This window comes from Castor canadensis, chromosome 2, assembly GCF_047511655.1.
Source record: "Castor canadensis chromosome 2, mCasCan1.hap1v2, whole genome shotgun sequence".
NCBI classification, from domain to species: domain Eukaryota; kingdom Metazoa; phylum Chordata; class Mammalia; order Rodentia; family Castoridae; genus Castor; species Castor canadensis.
The window spans coordinates 132616680-132636533 of record NC_133387.1 but is presented as its reverse complement, the minus strand read 5'-3'; the positions used below and the strand labels follow the sequence as shown (position 1 = coordinate 132636533).

The window sequence follows — 19854 nt, the reverse complement described above, 5'->3', positions numbered from 1 at the left end:
AGAAATAGCGTAAGAATAGTAAAATGTTTTAACATTTTAGAGTTTTAAACTACTAATCTTTTTGTTATTTTTTTATCTGCATAAGGCTTATTAATAAAGAAGGACTAGTTAACACAGGGAATCTCAGGGAAGTGAGATTCTAAAACATGACAATCGGAATAGAGGCATATGTCATCTGCTCCTGAAGAGTGTGACACAGTTTAAATTTCAGGGCACCCCACAACAGATGGCCCAGGTCTCCTTATGTTTTACATCAGACCTTATGTCAGGAGTCATCAAGCCACACCCTGCCACCTGTTTTTATAAATAAAGTTTTACTGGAAGACAGCCATACTCACTTCCATATTGTTTAGGGCTGCTTCCATACTACAAAAGCAGTTATGTGTTCCAGAGTCTAATTTACTATCCAGTCCTTTTCAGAAAAAGTTTATCTAATTCTTACTTTGTACCATACCTGACTCTGCTACTTACTTCAATAAATACATTCATAAATTTTAAAATAAACTACAAAGGTCAGAATACAAAGGACAACGATCCAAGTGTAGACTATAAACATTCTAGAGAATAAATATTTAGTTGTAGAGGATAATTAAAGCAAGACTGTATTCAAATAATAGATGGTACTTTCCAGTTTTTCTCCAAAAAGAAAAACTCTCTAAATGCAGTAAACAGGTTCTCTTCCAGGGTTGGAGGCGTTGCTCAAGAGGCAGAGCACCGGCCTAGCAAAAGTGAGGCCCCGAGTTCAAACACCAGTTCCACAAAAAAAAAAAAAAAAAAAAATCCAAAGGGCAGGGAGGGGAACCACAAAAAACAACAACAGCAAAAAACTCCAGGTTCTCTTCCACTTCTAAGGTCACTCACTCATTCTTGGTTTCTTCTTATACCTACCAGAAAAGCTACAATCAATCACTACACATAGAAAATGTCACAGAAATGACTGAGACCAAATGGGTGTAGTGGTTTCAAGACATCTTTTGTGGGGTTGGGAGTATAGCTCAGTGGTAGAGTCTGCTTTGCAGTTCAAGGCCCTGGATTTGATTTCCCAGCACCAAAAAGGTAAAGGGAAAAACAAAAAACAAAGACTTCTTTTTGTAAACCCAACTTGGTAGACACTCCCAAGCATCTATAAAAGGCTTGAGCCGCTCTTCCCAAAGTAACAGAGAAATCTCAAAGACTATTGCCTGACTGTGACAAACCCTGAAAACTACAAAGCCATTTAATCATGATCTAAACCTAGGAATCCAAATGAATGTATTAGTTCTTAATGATCTTCAGGTAAAGTTACTGTCTAATAAATCATTTAAATCCTTGAGGTTTCAGTCACAACAAAAATGGGCTCACCACCTTTTCTACATCATCAACCTCCTCACTCTGGTAGCCAGAAACAACATCCACAATTTCATCAATAGAATCATCGGTTTTCTCATTCTCATCTTCCTCATCCTCCTCTTCCAAATCCAAAACAGTGAAGTCAGCACTGCTTCTCCCACCCTTCTTCTCTTGCTTTGGTTGTAACTGTTCTCCTGGAAGCAGTAAATGACCCTGAAAATGTCCATTCCCTCTGCTTCCTTTTGTAGCTCTCCTAGGAACAATAGAGAAGGTTGCAGAACTAGAAATCCTACTCCAAGAATCACATTCGGCTTTTAAAACTCTGTCATTCTCAGCAGTTCCACTCTTTCCAAGTAAGTCAAAGATGCCCAGTTCTTCTTGAAACACATCAGAATTTTCTTGACATGGCTTTGTTTCTCTAATTAACAGCTTGCCTGCCTCTTTCTTACATTGGTGAGAAGTTCCAATATACTTCTGGGTCAAGGGGACCTTCAGGTGTTTTCGCCATCTCTCCCTAATTCTGTCCATCCCCAGAGAGTCTCCATGTTCTTTCTTGGCCTCTGGCTGTGAATTAGACTGCTTCTCTATTACTTTGCTATCTAATGATTCAAGTTTATTGTCTTCCTTAGATATGACTAGAAACTCATTTGGTTTTTCCTCTGGATTGTCTAATCCTTTTTTCTGTTCCACTTTCACATCACCAAGTTTTTGTACCTGTACTTTACTTACATTTTGAACTATCATATTACTGGCCTTTTCAGAAACAGTCCATTTTTCTTTGGAACCATTATGATTTCTAGTCCCATACTCTTCGTTAACATCTTTACAGTGTTCACCTGTATGTGACCCAATGATACAGGAGTCTTCAGAAGGTTTGACAGGTGCAGGACAATCTTCTGTGAGGAATTCTTCATCCAAATGATCACCCCCATCTTCCAAGGAATCATTCAGAGTTTCTTCTGAGGCAAGAGTTCCTGAATTTTGCTTAACTGTATTAGCCTCAGGGTCCATAGCTTCTCCTTTTGACTGTAAAGCTTTCTTAGTTTCCTGTTTTAAAGAGTTTGTCTCATCTTTCTGGTCTGCATTCTGGGACTCTTTCTTTATTTGAAGGGAAGCAACATGCTGAAGAATGGAGCTAGGAACAGGCTTTTGTCCTGGGAGCTGCAACAAGGCAAAACTACCGGACTGGAGAGGAATAAGACTGGCTGTACCAACAGGCTGTCCTCCTGAGCTATACGTTATTTTGGTTTCAGAGCCTGTTTTACTTGCAAAACTTTGTGGTTCAGGAGGAGAAATCCTCAGGGTCAGTGTACCAGCCTGAGAGACAAAGCTGGGTCCAGAGGAGAGCAATGATGGTGCCTGAGTGATAACATTCACTGCTGGAGAAGACCCAACAGCTTGAATTACAGGACTCATGACCGAGAAAGCAGAGGATGAAGTAGAAGATGGTGTAGTCTCAGAAGGTTTGGAAGGAGCTGGTAACCGGATTCCCACAACAGACCCTGGTAAAAAAAAAAAAATTTTAAATTGCCACTACTCATATCGAGACTTGCCGAGTATGCTGTTCTTTTTGAATGGATGGACTCTAAGAAACTAAAAACAATCCTGGTGTTATCAGTATACCATGCAGTCAACTGATTCAACAGAAGAAAAACTTGCTGGGGTGTAGCTCAAGTGGTAGAGCACCTGCCTAGCAAATGTGAATAACCTACATAACCCCCAGCCACCAACAAAAACAAAACTCATCAGAAAGATCTCCAACTTTATACCTGGGTTCCGAAACATGACAGGTTGTAAGTTGGGCTGGGTATTAGAGCCTCGAATCTGATGCAAAGGTAGGAGTTGGACAATCTGCCCACTGGGGTGCCTGAATAGGTTCATTCCACTTGGACTCCTAACAGGCTGTAAGACCATCCGATGTCCCTGAAGTTGTGGGTTTGAGACAGGTCTGAGTGCAGGAGAACCCTGCTGCACTGGAATCAACAACAATCGAGGTCCAGTACGTTTCACTGTATTAGGAGACATCTGTGGTGTAGCCACTGAAATCTGAGGGGCAGTCTCTGCAAAACAGGAAATGGAAATACTATCAGAATTCATCTACATCATATATAGAAAAAAGTATGATGACATAAGATCTGACAATGATGCAAGTAACTTTTAATTTGAACTATAAACCTGGAATTCTGTCTGGCCCCTATAACACACTATTTATGGCTGAGAATAATTTATTTTAAACCCAAGTAATTGCCCAGACAGTGTAGAATTTTATATCCAGAATGGTTAAGAAAAAAAGAAAAAGAAAACACTGATTGCTAAGAGATACATTTCAAGAGATAATGCTTCTGCCTAATAAAAAGCATGGGCAGGACTCTATCCAAGTTTACAAGTCCAAAAGATTAGATAAAATTTTCTTCTTCAAAGTTAAAACTAGCCTTGAGACTTGGGTTTCACAGCTATACATAAGGAAGATGAAGTATATGGTAAACTTCTTAGCTTTTAAAAGTCACTAACAAATGAAGTTCAAATATTTTGGAAATTATTTTTCAAAATAAAAATACACACACCCCTCCCCCCAAATTGATATGGTATTAACAGACATCAAAGAAGCAAGAAAATAAGGCTTGGTTAGAAAGAGGCAAAAGACAATTTTTAGCTTTTTGGTGTGACTGGGATTTGAACTCAGGGCTTTACACCTGCAAAGAAGGTGCTCCACCACTTGAGCCACACCTTCGGTTCATTTTTCTCTGGTTATTTTGGAGATGGGGGAAGTGTCAGAAACTACTTGTTGGGCCTGACCTCGAACAATGAATGATCCTCCTGATCTCAGCCTCCCAAGGAGCTAGGATTACAGGCTTATAAAGCACTGGCATCCAAAGACAAAAAATAAATGTAAAACACACAGAACAAAGTAAGGCTGGATCTGGTGGCTCAAGCTACTCAGGAGATGGAGATCAGGAGGACTGCAGTTCTAGGCCAGCCCAGGCAAAAAAAAGTTCACGAGACCCCCCAACTCAACAGAAAAAGCTGGACAAAGTGATGTGTGCCTATCATCTTAGCTATGGAGGTACAAAAGACAAGACCCTATCTCCTAAATGACCAGAGCAAAAACGGCTGGAGGCGTGCCTCAAGTGGTAGAGCACCTACGTAGCAAGTGCAAACTCTTAAGTTCAAACCTGAGTACAACAACAAAAAAGGTATTAACATTAATATAGACTAACATGTTACATTGTTAAAAAAGTAATTTCCTTTTCAATTTTAATTTTCTGATTACATACAGAGAGAAGTAACAGAAAGGGTCTTACAGTGTAGCTCAGGCTGGCCATGAACTCAGGACTCTACCACCTTAACATTCCAAGTACTGGCAATACAGTTATGTGCCACCATACCCAAGTCAAATGTACCAGTCTTTGGTATTATGGCTTTAATATAACTCGAGCATTTTCTAGTTTTCTTACTATTTGAACCACACCCCTAGACTTTTTGTTTGTATTTTGTTTTGCTGTTTTTATTTTTTATTGTACTAGAGATTAAACCCAGGCCCTTGCATTTGCTAGGTTAAGTGCTCTCCCACTTGAGTTCCTCCTCAGCCCTGAATTTTGTTTTGGGGATAGGGTCTTGCTGACTTTGCCCAGGCTAGCCTTGAACTCACAATCTTCCTGCCTCCTCCTCTTCAGTAGCGGGGATTACAGTCTTAGTTTTCTGGCTTTCTCCATTAACAGCTAAATAGCTAAAATTTAATAATGTATTTTATTACTACTGCTTCCAGTGTATGTATTTATGGGCTTAACCTCTACTTTAACAAGTAATGCTAGCTTCCTATTAATGTTGTTTCTTTTTAAAATACACTTAAATTAAAATGCAGTTGATTTAAATAACAATGTTAAGTAAATGAGAATACAGATGGGACTCAGCAATGTATCTGAATGTATATACTGAATAAAGTTTGAGAAACAATGGAACGACAAAATAAACTACCTTGTAACAGGATTAAAAGTTCAGAGAAAGGTTGGAACAATGGTTTAGAAGTCATGAGACTATCACAAACCTTGAGATTCAATATGAAATCAAAGCAGTTTCACTCCTCACCTCCAAAACTATTTAATGCATTAAACTAATCATGTTTTACAGATTTATGGAAAGTAGAGGACAAATTCAATAGTGTGACTCGCTTTCCTTTCAACACAACTTCAACTTGTAAACTCACCCCCACATGCTATTTGCTAAAAGACTGAAAGGAATTTGGACCATACTACTAAATAAAACAGGAGAAATATCAATAACCAAGACAGAATTGCTGTTGGGTATTTATTTCCCCTTAAATCTTGCAGTCTCTCACTTTTTTTCCACATTAATTCTTTGAGTGAGCTAAGAACCACTTACTTTACCTATTTCAATATAAAAAAAAAAAAGCCAATGTACAGGATACTCCCTCATTTAACCTAAGCCAGCAAAAGAAAGCCTTTAAGTTTAACTAAAAGGTTAATAAATGTAGATATGAAATGTAGGAAATAAACAAAGAAACATGCCTCCTAATTTCAATTTCAATCATTTCATACGTAGCAATTAAATAGATGCTGATTCATAAATAATTTTTTACTGGTCAAGAGAAGCAAGAATAGCAGGAGTATACATTAATCCTCAGCAAGAAAAAAGAAAAAGCTCTTAGCCTAGCTGCAGCACAGGTAGAAGCCCTCTTGTCTCACTTTCTTTTTTAAATTAAAAAGCAGTACACACTCACATACACACCTCCCCAAAAAGAACACCTGCACATGAAATTCCCTCCTTAAGAGATGTACAACCCTGGTTCTCAACACAGAGCAGGCTGCACTTCCTCCCATGTCCAACTCAACAGCTGTTCTAATGGCTCAGAGCTCCACTCCCATCTGCATTATTTCAGGACTCTCCAGCCAGCATTTCCATTCTAATGTTTTTGAGTGTTTTTACTATTTATCCTAAGGCCAAGCCCACTAAACTATCAAATTATCTCTCTGTTGTTTGTTTTCAGTGTTCTGGTTACAAAACTATACAGATTTTCAGTGATCTCTCCCAACTATTAGCCATAAGCTCTGTTATTTTTAGTGTTCAGTTTTGCAAAATTCAAAGGTTTCCAGGAATTTAATATATCACATTACAGCAGAAATGCCTACATGGTTATCCGGGTTTGTATATAATTACACCACAACCCCAAAATTATATAGTTAACTGTACAGTAAAGCTTACCAACTAGGCCTTACCTGGTCTCTGGCTCACTGGTGGGCTCCCATTAATTCCTGAGAGTATAACAGGAACAGAGCCCAGAGATGAAGTTGGTGTGGTCACCATAGAGGAAGATGTAGCTGTGGTCACCATGACTATGGAAGTGGAGGCAGTGGAAGCAACAGGAAGAGTTATGGTTGGAGGAGATGCTACCAAAGACTTAGGAAAAGCAACAGAAGCCACAGGGGTAGTTATCCCAGTAGTTTTGATAAAGTTCACAGTGGTTGTAGGCTGGGTAGATGTAACAGGGATGTTGGTATTAGTTTCAGAGATCTCAACAACCCCAGCACTGATGGTACCAGAAGAGTAAGTAGTTTCTTTAGTTCCCAAGTCAGAAATAGCAGTCACAGATGTCACAGCAGTAACATTTTCTAAGAACACTTGAGGGGTGGTAGTAGTGACAGGAGCAGTAACAGGGCTGCACACCTGAACTGGCTCAGAAGAAACCACAGGTGTGACAACCATGACTGGAGAAGGTCTGATACTGAACTTCTGTGGCCCTGTCAGGGGTTGGGGTGTGCTAACTCCAGGAATCTTCTGCTGCAAGGCTCCAACTTTACTCATCACAAACTGTGTGAACACACCACCAGGAGAGGGTCGAGCCGCTGCAAATAAAAATTTGCAGGTCAAAAATCTTCAGAACTCTATTTTACCCTCCTAGTGACTATGCTTATCAACATTAACTATTCATCACTGAGTCAATTTCTCACAGGTACTACCTACTTACATGTGCAATCTGCACACACAAAAATCAAACATTTCCCTCAACTCAAAGCAAACCATTAATAATTTTAACAAGAAAGGGATTAAAATTCAGTGCTATTAAAATTCTTTAGACTATGCAATATATTCAAATTGTCAGGATACTTAAAAAATACAGCAGTAAAAAACTTCAGCAACTAAAGCAGATGAAAATAAGGGTAAGATTTTTTTTTCCTAATTCTAATTTTAGCATTGTAGGGTTTGAACTCAGGGCCTCGCACCAAGTGCTTTACCACTTGAGCCACACCCCCAAGCCCCTAATTCTAAATTAAAAACTTGTTTTCACCACTTTCTCCTGTCTTAGCTCCTCCACCTCTCTTTATGGCTCTTTATGGCTGCACTCTTAGGAGACAATTGCACTGCATATTTCTAAAATACATAAGAAACATAAGAAAAGACAGCAGGATAAGGGCTGCTTTTTCTGGTGTTTAAAATCACAAAGATGCTTTTGTAAAGAGAGAAAATAGGTTCTTTTTTAAGGCATACAATGCCCATCCTCTATCTTCACACAACTCCAGCCTTCAGCCAGATATTTCAACTTCCTGTCAGAGGAATAAGAATGAAGACAAATTGACACTTTTACTTAACATTCCTAAAAAAGATCTGAAACAACAAAAAGAGGAACTCAATAAACCAACTGTAGATATTTTCAAGACTAAAACACAAATGCTTCCAGAAGGCTATTACACTAAAATGTTAAACAAATGAAAGGTTTTCATTCACAAAACAGGGATGTATGGAACGATGCAATATTCTGTAAATTATATTTTACAAGCACCTTCTACTTTAAGCCTATACTAACCCACCCCACTAGCTTTTCCTAGCTTCTTAGATTAATAAATTCAAGGAATGTTGAATACAATTGGTGCAAAAACCCCATTCTTCATAGGAAAAATACTAGAAAATGTATTTTTACAACCCCCGTCCCCCCACTTTGGTGGTATGGGGTTTGAACTTGGGGCCTTGTACTTGCTAGGCATTGAGCCATGCTGCCAGCCCTTTTTGCATTAGCTGTTTTTCAAATAGGGTCTCACTTTTATGCCTGAGCCAGTCTGGACCTCGGATCCACCTATTTATGCTTTCCACATAGCTAGTACGACAGGCACACATCATCACACTCAGTTTTTTATTGGTTGAGATGGGGGGAGGTAGGGAGTCTCACTAACTGTTTGGCAGGTTTGTTCTGAGACCACCATCCTCCCAATCTCTGCCTCCTGAACAGCTAGGATTATAGGTAAGAGCTACCATACCTGGCTCCCCTTCTTAAGACCAAATTAAAATTCTACATCTTTTGAATATCAATATAACCAATCAGAAGTCTCAAAAATAATCATAAAACTAACTTAAGTTCAATTCATCTACAATTACATGTCATCAAAAGAGTTACAAAAAACAAATATTCAAGCAAGAGAAACATGTGTAATAATGTTAGAATTCTGTATATGTCACACTTTTACAATCTTCGTATCTTTAATCACTGGCCAAGCAGAGTTACAGCTTTTTCCAAATATATGCACTCTCTTAACTTACCAATTGGCCTTTTTGCAGGAACAAACGGCTTCGGATTCTTCCCAGGGCGATTTGCTGAAGTGCCAGAGGAGAATGCCGTTTTGGAATTGGATGTTGAAGGCAACAGGGTACGTGGTTTCCTGGATGCAGCCACCTTGGCATTGGATGCTACCTTGGAGATGACAGTACTGAGGGTTGAGAGGTCCAGGACTGAGGGTCGCAACCTGCCTGTGATATAAGCAGCTAGCCTATTGGCTGGATGCAATGCCCCCATCTGTCCCAATAGCAACTTAGCCTGCGGGTAACTCTTACCATTAACCTGAAACAAGTGGCAAAGAGAAATTCTGTAAAGATAAAATTCTCTTCCTAACTCCTCTCCCTTGACAGGGGTTTCATCTTTATAAGGCTTTAAAAGTCTATTTCTCAGATGTAAAAGAGAAAAAGAAGTGGACCTTTTCCGTTCAAGACAATCTGAATGATGGGAAGGTAAAACAATGCCATCATCTGATATTCTCAACTAATCTTTTAGTTTGGAAACAGTATCTTAGAAACTTGTCAATTCTGCATCCTAGAAATGTGAAAGACACATGACTGTGTCCAAAGTATCATACAATTGTTTTACATTAATAAGCAATTTTGGTTAAACTATTAACATCAACAAAATGAATCATCAGCAATAATGAGTAATGTCTTCCACAGAATCTCTCTGTTAAGACCAGACATAGTGAAGCCCTTACACAAGGGTCCTTTGAAAAATACATGCTGAATCTACTATTTAAGTGTTGTCTTACAACCACTGTAACAATAACCTAAGGTACAAAGTCACCACAGTTTTTAGTTTTCAAAAGGGTCAACTTTGAAGATATTGTCTTCTTATCTTGGGCAAAACATGGGCTCAAAATAAAATGTTGGCATAAATTCAGTATAATTCTAGATAAAGTCATTAAACTGTAGGAAGAAAGTAAACCAACAAATGTGATATATATATTCTGTGCTGCCTGAGTTGATTAACTTGCCTATCTTTGACAAGTGGCATGGATGGTTTCTGTTTGTTTATAAAAGGAAAGAAAAAAACTTCCAAGTTTCTCACCCATGTTCTATAGGTCATATTGCTGAGTGACTACACAGAAGATAATCTTTCTATGTCTTCTTTTCATTACTTAAAAGTGGGGGATAAAGGCAAGGGTGTGGCTTCAAGTAGAAGAGTGCTTCCTTAGCAAGTGCAAGCACCAGGCCCCAAGTGCAAACCCCAGTTTCACAAAAAAATTAGCAAACAAATAAAAAACCTATAGATTAAAAGTGGGATGGAGAGTGGAAGGAGTCATCTGCTCTCTAAATTAATAGATACAAAACAAAATTCTCTTTGCTACTTAAATAAAATTATGATTTTTCTCAGAGATTAGGAATATCTCTGCCTCAAGTTTGGTACAAAAATAAAATGTGACCTTTCCATCCAAAAGTAAACTTGTACACCAAATAACTCCTCTGTTTGCTGGAGACTGCTCTGAAGATTACTACTCAGCAGCTTCTCCAAATACAAGGTGAGTATTCCTTATCCAAAATGGGCTCAGAAGTGTTTTAGATTTTGGGCTTCGGAATATTAACACATATCTAATGAGATATCTTGAGAATAGGTTCCAAGTCTAAACAAAAAAAATTTACGTTTCATATACACCTTATAAACATAGCCTGAAGGTAATTTTATACAAATTTTAGTATGCCAGCATTTTGACTGCAACCCCATCACCTGAGGTCAGGTGTGGAGTTTGCTACTTGTGGTGTCACATCAGTACTCAAAATCTTTTGGACTTTGGGTAATTTCAAAATTTCAGATTTTTGGATCTTGCCTGATTGTGCATGGAAATTAACATTCCATACTGGCTCCTATTCCCAGGCAGTAGAGGAAAACATGAAATTTCTATGCTTATGTTTTAGGGAATCTTGCCTATTAGAAATATCAGGCAAGTCTCTGCTTTCAAAGTATCAATCAGTAAGTGAGGTTAAAAAGAAAAGTGAAGAGAAAACACTGTTCTCATCATCATTAAGAGTTTATGAAATATCAATGGAAGCAGAGACACAGCATCATCAAGAATAAACTGCAATCATAAGTTTTTTTAAGAAAACTGCTCCTGTTCTTAACAGAGCAGTCACTATCTCATGGAAGCAGATAGCTCATAAATGTCAAGTATCCCTAGCAATAATGTAAGACACTTCACACATTTGCTCTTAAAAAAATGCATTTGATATCATTAAGCAACAGGCAAAAATCTTTCTATGACTTACATTTTAATTCAGAATTTCTCTTTTCAAAGAACTTTCTACATGTCAGTGTAATTTTACTAATATAACTTGCCTGAACTACTAAATGGTAAGAATAGAGACAGCTTTATTTCTATACTGGCAAAACACTATGAATGAAATAAAGAAAAAAAAATGAGCAATTGCAGTTCAATTCTTTTTAATTTTGCATACCTGAGCAACTTACTAAATTAAAATTTTCCTCACAGTTAGGAATGCAGCTCAGTGGCAGAGCCCTTGCCTAGCATGTGTGAGGCCCTAGGTTCAATTCCTAGCACTGCAAAAAACAACAAACAATTACCTAGGTTTCTAAACATATACACTACCTACTGCTTATCTTAAAGTCAGTTTCAGCCAGGTGTGGGTGGTCCACACCAGTAATCTCAGGACTAGGGAGGCAGAGGCATGAAGATCTCAAATTCAAGGCCAGCCTGGGCTATATAGCAATACTTTGTCTCAAAACAAAAACAAAACACCTGCCAATTTCATTTTAATCCTCCCTCTATCATTCCTAATATTCTAAACATGGTGTTGTTTCAAAAGCTGTTTATTAATAACAAAGACCAAGAACTAGACTGAACCTTGACTATCTTTGTCAAGTATCACTAGAGTCAGAGCAGTAACATTTAAGAAGAGCAACTTTCTGTAAAAACTAGAAAGAAAATTATAAGCTAATACAGGCTCTACATTTATGTTTGTAAATGTGTCAAAATTCCTTCTAGGTTGCATCTAACCCAGACTTATTAAAAAAAAGAGATATTTACTTTATTATTACCCAGTTCCCAGAAAATGTGAAGACAAATGATGTAAGGCCCACAGAGGGCTCAGGAAAAAAAAAAAAAAAAAAAAAAAAAACACAAGGTTTTACCTAAGTATAAAAAGGTGATATATCTAGATTAAAGATAATTCTCACCTGGATAAGCCCAGATGTACTTGAACTGGGTTTACGCTTATAGGCCACAAGCTTCCCTGCAGGAGAAAGCCCTGCATAAAAAGGCAGACCTTTGCCTCCATGTAATCTTTCCCTCACTGAATCCAGGGCATCTGTCTGCACAGGAGAGATATCATCCATTTTCTCAGGGGACAATGGACCATCAGGAGTCTCTGATCCAGATTTATCAGCCATATCATCTTGATCTTGACATGATGGCATAGAGATTTTCACACGAGAAGAATAAACAGGAGGGTTCTTCTCACCCCGGCTCTTTCGCTGAGAAGCCAACTCAATGATGAAGCTGCCCACCTTAAGCGACTGTGGCATATTGCTATTGATGTGCTGGGATAAGATGCTCAAAATCTTGTTCCGATCCTCTTCCCAATTGCAGTCTGAGATGATCTCTATCAGTTTGGTGGGACCACCAGGTGACCTCTGGTGTACATAAGAGGTAGAAGAGGATTCCCCTTCATTGCAGGAAGACTTCCAGCTTTTTTCTGATAAAAAAAAAAAAATGAAACATACTTCTGTATCTCAGCCATTCTGTACTAAACTTTGAAAGAAATCCAACAGTTTCTTAGTGCCCCATTCCCATGTATCTTCAGTAGTTAATATAAAAGTTTAACATGCATAATTTGGGAGTTTTCCAGAAAAAAAAATCTCACAAAGTCAAGACTACAATTGTTTTCACTATCCTGTTAACTGAGCTCTTAAGAAAAAGGGAATCAATCCCCTTAACACAGCTCTAAAGGCCATAACTATTACATTAGAAAGTACTACCTTGCAAACAAAGTTTAACCTATAACCAAGATTAAGCTTATGTGGTATAGCTTAGTGTTCTGCTATACACATAGCAAAAACAAAGATGCCTGCAAGCCTGCTTTGAAACATGGAAGGTAAGAGTCAATCCTAAAGAATAGGAAGGGAGACAGTATTTTGTTTAAAAAAAAAATAAAAGTGGCCAGGCTCAATGGCTCACATCTGTTAATACCAGCTACTCAACAAGCAGAGATTGGGAGCATCTTGGTTCACGACCAGCCTAGGCAAAATGTTAGCAAAACCCCACCCTCAACAGACAATCTAGGCACGGTGGTGCACACCTGTCATCCCAGTTATGTGGGAGACATAGGTAGGAGGAGTGTGGTCCAAGGTGAGCCCTGGCAAAAATGCAAGACCCTATCTGAAAAATAACATAAGGTAAAAAGGGCTGGAGATGTGGCTCAAGTGGTAGGAGAGCACTGCCTAGCAAGTGCAAAGAGCCTGACCTCAAAAAGACCAGGACCACCAAAATCAAAACAAAACAAAACAAAACACACTCTACCTCTAGGTTTTATTGTGCCTCTAGATATGACTACTCCATTTTCACATTGTGATGACTCAAACCCCAATGTGTCTCTTATCCATGGTGATATATATTTCATTATATACCCAAATTTCTGTAACTGAGCTTTCCAACTGATGTGATACAATTGCAGCTATGTCAAGAATACAATCCTTCATTGCCCTTAGGGTGCTCATGATCTCAGGCAGGTTCCTCCACACCAGCAGTGTCCTCTGCTTTTCTCAAATGTGCTATAGAAACATCATGTGTTATGTGTACCATGGCATTTCAAAAGGACACGGTGCTACTTAAGTGTCATAGGTCTTAAGAAGCATAACCAAAAACAAACAGGTAACTCCCTATTTTTTGAGGTCACTTACAACCTCTCAGCAGTTCTGGCAGTAGCCTCTCCTAGATAAATCAGTGATATTCCTTCCTTTCTCTCCTTTGCTTTGTGGCAGCTATGGAAGACCTGAAGCAAATTTCAACCGATAATGATGTCAATATCATTGAGGTTTGGAAAGAGCTTAAAAAAAAAAAAAATTCACTCATTACTAAATTCCTCTTGCAATAATATACCATATCAACATAAATGAATTTTCTTTTATTTTTGAGAATTAAAATACTAAAACCAAATAATGGAAAAAGGCTTTTACTTATCTCTATTTTTGACAGAAGTTATAAATAAGGTAGGTGATATATTCTGGATTGTTAATTTGGAATTTGTGCCATTAAATAACTCAGGCCTATGTAACTCTTATCAAATGTTAAAATCTAGCTTTCATTCTAACCTTGGGATTTATCAGAATCGTCCTCCAAGTCACAAATGAGTTGTTTTAAAGGCTGCTGTTCAAAATCAGATTCCTGAAGAAGAAATTAACACAGAAATACTTTAATTCAACATATATTTAAGTATCTACAGAGATTAGTACACAAACAAAGTCTCTGATAGGATTTCAATCAATAGAACGTGTTAACAATTTCACATTTGCACAAAATGGTGCATCACTATCACACTGTACACAACCTAGGGGAAAAACAAGTAGTCTTGCTACCGAATGTTCTTAATAATGACTAGATCATTAAAGAAATAATTTACATTGTAACCTATAGTCTATTCTAGTACAGAAGGAGTATTTGTTGTTGAACAGGACACACGATAAGTTATTTAGAAAGCTCACCAATGCAGACAGATACACACACTAGCAATTACAGATAAATGACTTAATTTAAAGAAGTGTTTACGTTTTCTTCTATTTTCTTAATTACTTCAGAAAGAACAATACATTTTAGTACAACTAAAGGATAGGTCACTAGAATAGGTATGAAGAGAAATAAATTAATTTACATGTCATATTAGCCTAGTGCAGATTAATTATTCTGATAGCAATGCCAATTCTAATACCAGCAACAGAGAATTGGAAGTTAAAAAGTTAATTATGCTGAGTAATTCACCTTTGTACTATGATTCTCAGGACTAGACTGACATGAGCTCGGCTGCTGAAATGATGGAGATGGGGATAAGGGTGAGGATGGTTGTCTCTGTTCCTCTTTTTTTCGTTCATACACTCGAACTCGGGCACAAGTCATCATACTTTCAAAGTACAAGTAGACTGGATCTTTGTCCTCTTCCCGTATCTGCAAGTTTCATACAACAAAAAGTTTCCCAGACTCCAAATGATAAAGGATGTTTAATCTTTGTTTCTGTAACAGTATCTTTTAAATTTTTAATGCAAGCTTTAAAGTTAAATAGTACAAATACAGCTTGGATGTACTCAATCTTGCAGTGGTCAGAAAAGATTTGATTCTCTAGTAGGAAATTTCATCTGTGGTGCAGGATGCTCTTATTAGTTACCAGTTTATCACAGACTAATACTTTAGTAGAATACAATAAAGTACTAGAAAAATAGAAGACATGTAAAATTGCAAAAGTTTTTTAATATTAGATTTAATTGTTTAATCACCTTGCTGTAGAAGTTTCTAAATATTTGCTCTTATTTTTTCTGTATTTACTTAACCACAGACAGTGACAGTTTTAGACCAGCACTGGTACAGAGACCACACACACTCTGCAGCATTGCAGTAGAGGATCCTCTAAGTCAATCTACTGGGAAGACTGATATGGATTCCTTACCTCTCAATCATATAACCACTACTAATTCAAATCTTGAACTTCACTGCTATTATTGTATATAAGAGTTTCCTTTTAAAAACTTTTTCATGTTTTTCTAGTAATACTCATTACGTATCTCAACAGCTCAGTAATCTATACTGCACAAATAACAGTATCTTTAAAATACTTTGCAAGTTATGACTTTTATATGTAAAAACGCATATTCATGAGCTTCATGAAGAGAGATTTAGCTATCACCTCTACTTTTATGACATTTTTAAAGTGCCAGTAACTTTAACCCAGAAAGGAAGATGTCTTCCAGACATATTCCCTAGAAACAAAATTGTTCACAGAATGAACATCAACCAAAACTCTGGTTGAAATCCATCACCTTTACAAAACAACTTTTGAAACTTGCAATTAAAAAAATCAAACTCCAGGCTTACCACAGGATTGGGTTTGGGAGTGTATGCCCGTGCAGTTTTAACTCCAGTGAGCAGTTTGCCCTTCACAGTAGTAGATAAGACTTCTGGCTGAGGCAACAACAACGGTTTCATAGGCTCAATAACAGAAGGCGTTGGGACATAAACTGGCTCTGGATCTACTTCACCTTCTACCTTCACCCATAATGGGTAATGTCGAACAGGCTGTTCAGGCTCTGTTTCACATATAGCTTGACGAAAAAGAAGAATAAAGCATGAAGGTGCTTTAGGCAACCTAAGTTTAGCATCAAAGCAATGCCAAAAAAAAAAAATATGTTCCCTCAGCAAAGGTAGTGATTGGATATCATGCTCCCTAAAAAACCTCTAGTTACCCTCATGTACTATGATTTACTCATTAACCAAATATTTGTTGAACACCTACTGTCAACCACATCATCTATGACACCAGAATGAACACAATTAGCGATAACAAAGTCCTTAATATATGTCTTATGCATCTTTTGTCAAATTCTCATTTAAGTATCTCTTTAGATGTTATAGTAAATGGTATTTTGTATTGCAATTTCTACTTTTTCACTGCTTTTATATTGTATGCTGATACCTCACTTAAACTAATGTACAGTTCTAGCAACTTTTTTGAAGATCACCTAGTATTTTCCTATCTATAAATAAAGCCAATTTTACTACTTCCTTTCCAGTCTGGATGCCTTTCTTTTTCATACCTTACTAACACTGGCCAGAACCTCTGGTATATTATGTTTTGGGGGTGTTGTTCTTGCTTTGAAAAAGAGTCTAGCTATGTTACCCAGATTGGTCTTAAATACCTAGGCACAAAGCAATCTTCTCAGGAGCTTCAACCTCCTAAATGCAGTGGCAGCACCACTGCACCCAGCTATCCAGTGTGGTGGTAAGCATAAGCAGTGAGAACACATATTCTTCCTCATTTCCAATCTTTTCAGAAAAGAGCACTCAGTCTTTTACTATTATTATTTCTACTGTAAAGTGTTTCATAGATTATCCAATTGAGGAAACTTTTATATTCCTAGTGTTTCTGGACTTTTTATAGTCAGGAATAAAAATGTCCATGGAGCCGGGAGCCAGTGGCTCATACCTGTATTCCTAGCTATTTGGGAGGCTCAAATTGGGAAGACTTAAGTTTGAGGCCAGCCCAGGCAAATACAGTGTGTGAGATCTCCACAATAACCACAGCAAGATGGACTGTAGGTGTGGCTCAAGCAGTAGAGTACCTGCTTTGTGAGCACCTTCTTTGCAAGCAGAAAGTCCTGAGTTCAAGCTCCAGGACCATCAAAAAAGAAAAAAAAAAATCATAAAGATGATTATGTGGCTTTTTTTTACAGTAATGGCAAACTACATTGATTTATAAATGTTAAATCAACCTTGTACTCCTTGTATTCCAGTTGGTCATGATGCATTACCCTTTAAATCTATTTCTGGATTTGATTTGCTAAATTTTTCTTTAGCATTTTTACATACATTTTCTTCAGCATTTTTTTGAGGTACTGGGGCTACAAGTTTAATTTTCACTATAAGTTTAATTTTTTCACAGTACTAGGGATTGAACTCAGAGCCTTGCTCTTGCTAGGCAGGCACTCTACCCCTTGAGCCCCTCCAAGAGCCCAACAAATTCAATTTTTTAATAAGACTTAAGTTATCTATTTATCTACATATATATATTATATATATATATATACATCATATATATAACACACACATATATATAACAAGATCTCATTATGCAGCCAGAACTGGATTTTAACTCCAGATCTTGTCACAGGTTCCTAATGATTATAAGGGTGTAAAACTATGCCCAACTATCTATTTCTCTTTACTGAATTTTACAGTTTTATGTATTTCAAAGAATTTGTCTATTTCATCTGAATTCTCCAATTTATTTATAACTTATTTTTTTGAAGTATTGGGCCTTCACCAGGCCCATTTTTGGAACTATCTGCCTGGGTAGCTAGGATTACAGGCCTGAGCCACCAGCACAAAGTTGTTCATAATACTGTTATACTCATGCTATCATTTTAATAACTGTAGCATAATCAACTGTTCCTAATAGTAATAATTTGTTGGTTCTCTGATTGCTATGGCTATAGGTATCAATTTTATTGATCTTCTCTTCATATTGTTAGCTAACTTGTGGCTAAGAATGCCAGATTTTATTCTTTTATCTTAAGGCAGATAACCACTGCCTTTACACAGCCAGCAGTACTTTTTGACAAAACCAAACGTTATTAAGTGACAAAAATGAAAGCCAAAAGAGTATACACAACAAGGAGGTAGAATTAAAGTTCCATAAAGTACAATTTACAACCTAGAAAAAAACATGAAGACTTGGAAATCATAAAAACTTGGGTGATAAATCCCTTTTACTCAATATTTATATGAACTTAGACAAGCTAAACTCTCACTATATTGCCCAGACTGATGTCCAACTCCTGAGCTCAAGTAATCCTGTTGCCTCATTCTCCTAAACAGCTGGAATTACAGGCATCCTCCACCATGTGTGGCTTGTTGTTTTAAACTGGCAGGGAAAGTATGTATTTAATGGTACAAGTAGCTAGCCATTTGAGGAAGAGATGATTTCCTACTGCAAATATCCTATCAAGTAAATTCCAAGAAAATCAACAATTTTTAAGCCCATAAAATCAGAAGAGATCCAAATACGGTGGGGTACACCTGCAATCCCAGCACTTAAAACACTTTTTTTTTGAGGCAGGAGGATCGCAAGTTTGAGGCCAGCCTAAACTACATTGAGTTCCAGGCCAGCCTGGGCTACATAGTGAGACCTTGTCTCAAATAACGAAAAAAAAAAAAAAGTATGAAAAAAGAAATCTAATTAAGTATTTTTATAATTATTAAGGGTGAGGAAAAACATTCTGACAAGATGCCAAAGGCTGCCAACTTTAACCATTTCTAATTTTGCTCTTTTTGGAGGTGAGGCTTGAACAAAATTAAAACATGTATCATAAAATTGTGCCCTGGGAATAAGCTCCTGCAAATTATAGGGAAAAAATTACAACCACTCAAACAAGCTAAAAAAAAAAAAAAAAAAAGGGCACTTTACAGAAGAAAGTTCAGGAGAAATGGTTAATGAACCTATCACTGAAGAAACACAAATTTAAAATAAGATACTAATTTCTGCCTATCAGTTTAATATAGTTTTTTCTAAGATTAAAAACATACCCAGCATTAAGAGTTTAGAAAAACATGCACTACGTAGCTCCTGCTATGTGTGTTAAGTGGTACAACACCAGCAACATCTATAAAAGTTTAAAGACCACTCATCATAGAAACGTCACTCTCTCCCACCCCACAGTGCTGCGGATCAACCCCAGGGTCTTGGGCATGCTAGGCAAGTACTCTACAACTGAGCTACATCCCCAGCATAGAAATCTCACTTTTAATATAAAGGTTATCCTAAACATAGATATTCACTATATTATTTATAATTTAAAAAAAACCTCCAACCCAGCACAATAAAAAAGTTAAAAAATAAAAAACACCTCCAAAAGCTAAGTGTTCTTAACTAAAAGGACTATAATAATATAAAGCCATTAAAACTAAATTATAAATTGGGCATGGTGCACATGCCTGCAATCCCAGCATCAGTAGAGGAAGCAGGGTAGGATCTTGAGAGATCCAAGGCCAGCCTGGACTACATAGCAAGATGCTGTTTGAAAAACAAATTTAAAAACTGAATTATAATATAGATCTATAATCACTAATAAGGGAAGAAGAATGTGATCTTAATATTTTAAATATTTACAGATTATAATGTCACATTATACTGTGTAATAGCCCACTTCTATAAATACCTATATATGCATACATATGGAGCCAAAAACTCCTGCAAGAATATACA

At 37.2% G+C, this 19854-nt stretch overlaps 1 protein-coding gene across 14 annotated transcripts in view; it reads right to left on the bottom strand.

Annotated features, from left to right (window-relative positions):
* Mga (MAX dimerization protein MGA) overlaps window positions 1–19854 on the bottom strand; it is a 109036-nt gene that overhangs the window by 16017 nt on the left and 73165 nt on the right. For 8 of the 14 annotated variants that reach the window (XM_074065717.1, XM_074065718.1, XM_074065715.1 and 5 more), the window contains 8 exons: window positions 15969–16195; window positions 14865–15047; window positions 14201–14273; window positions 12068–12585; window positions 8878–9175; window positions 6564–7190; window positions 3099–3389; window positions 1342–2831 (listed from right to left, as the gene is read on the bottom strand). In XM_074065717.1, the coding sequence (XP_073921818.1) occupies window positions 1342–2831; window positions 3099–3389; window positions 6564–7190; window positions 8878–9175; window positions 12068–12585; window positions 14201–14273; window positions 14865–15047; window positions 15969–16195 (3707 nt within the window). Of the gene's footprint in view, window positions 1–1341; window positions 2832–3098; window positions 3390–6563; window positions 7191–8877; window positions 9176–12067; window positions 12586–14200; window positions 14274–14864; window positions 15048–15968; window positions 16196–19854 lie in introns of those variants that run through there. The other 6 variants (XM_074065721.1, XM_020174234.2, XM_020174241.2 and 3 more) reach the window with 6 other exon arrangements.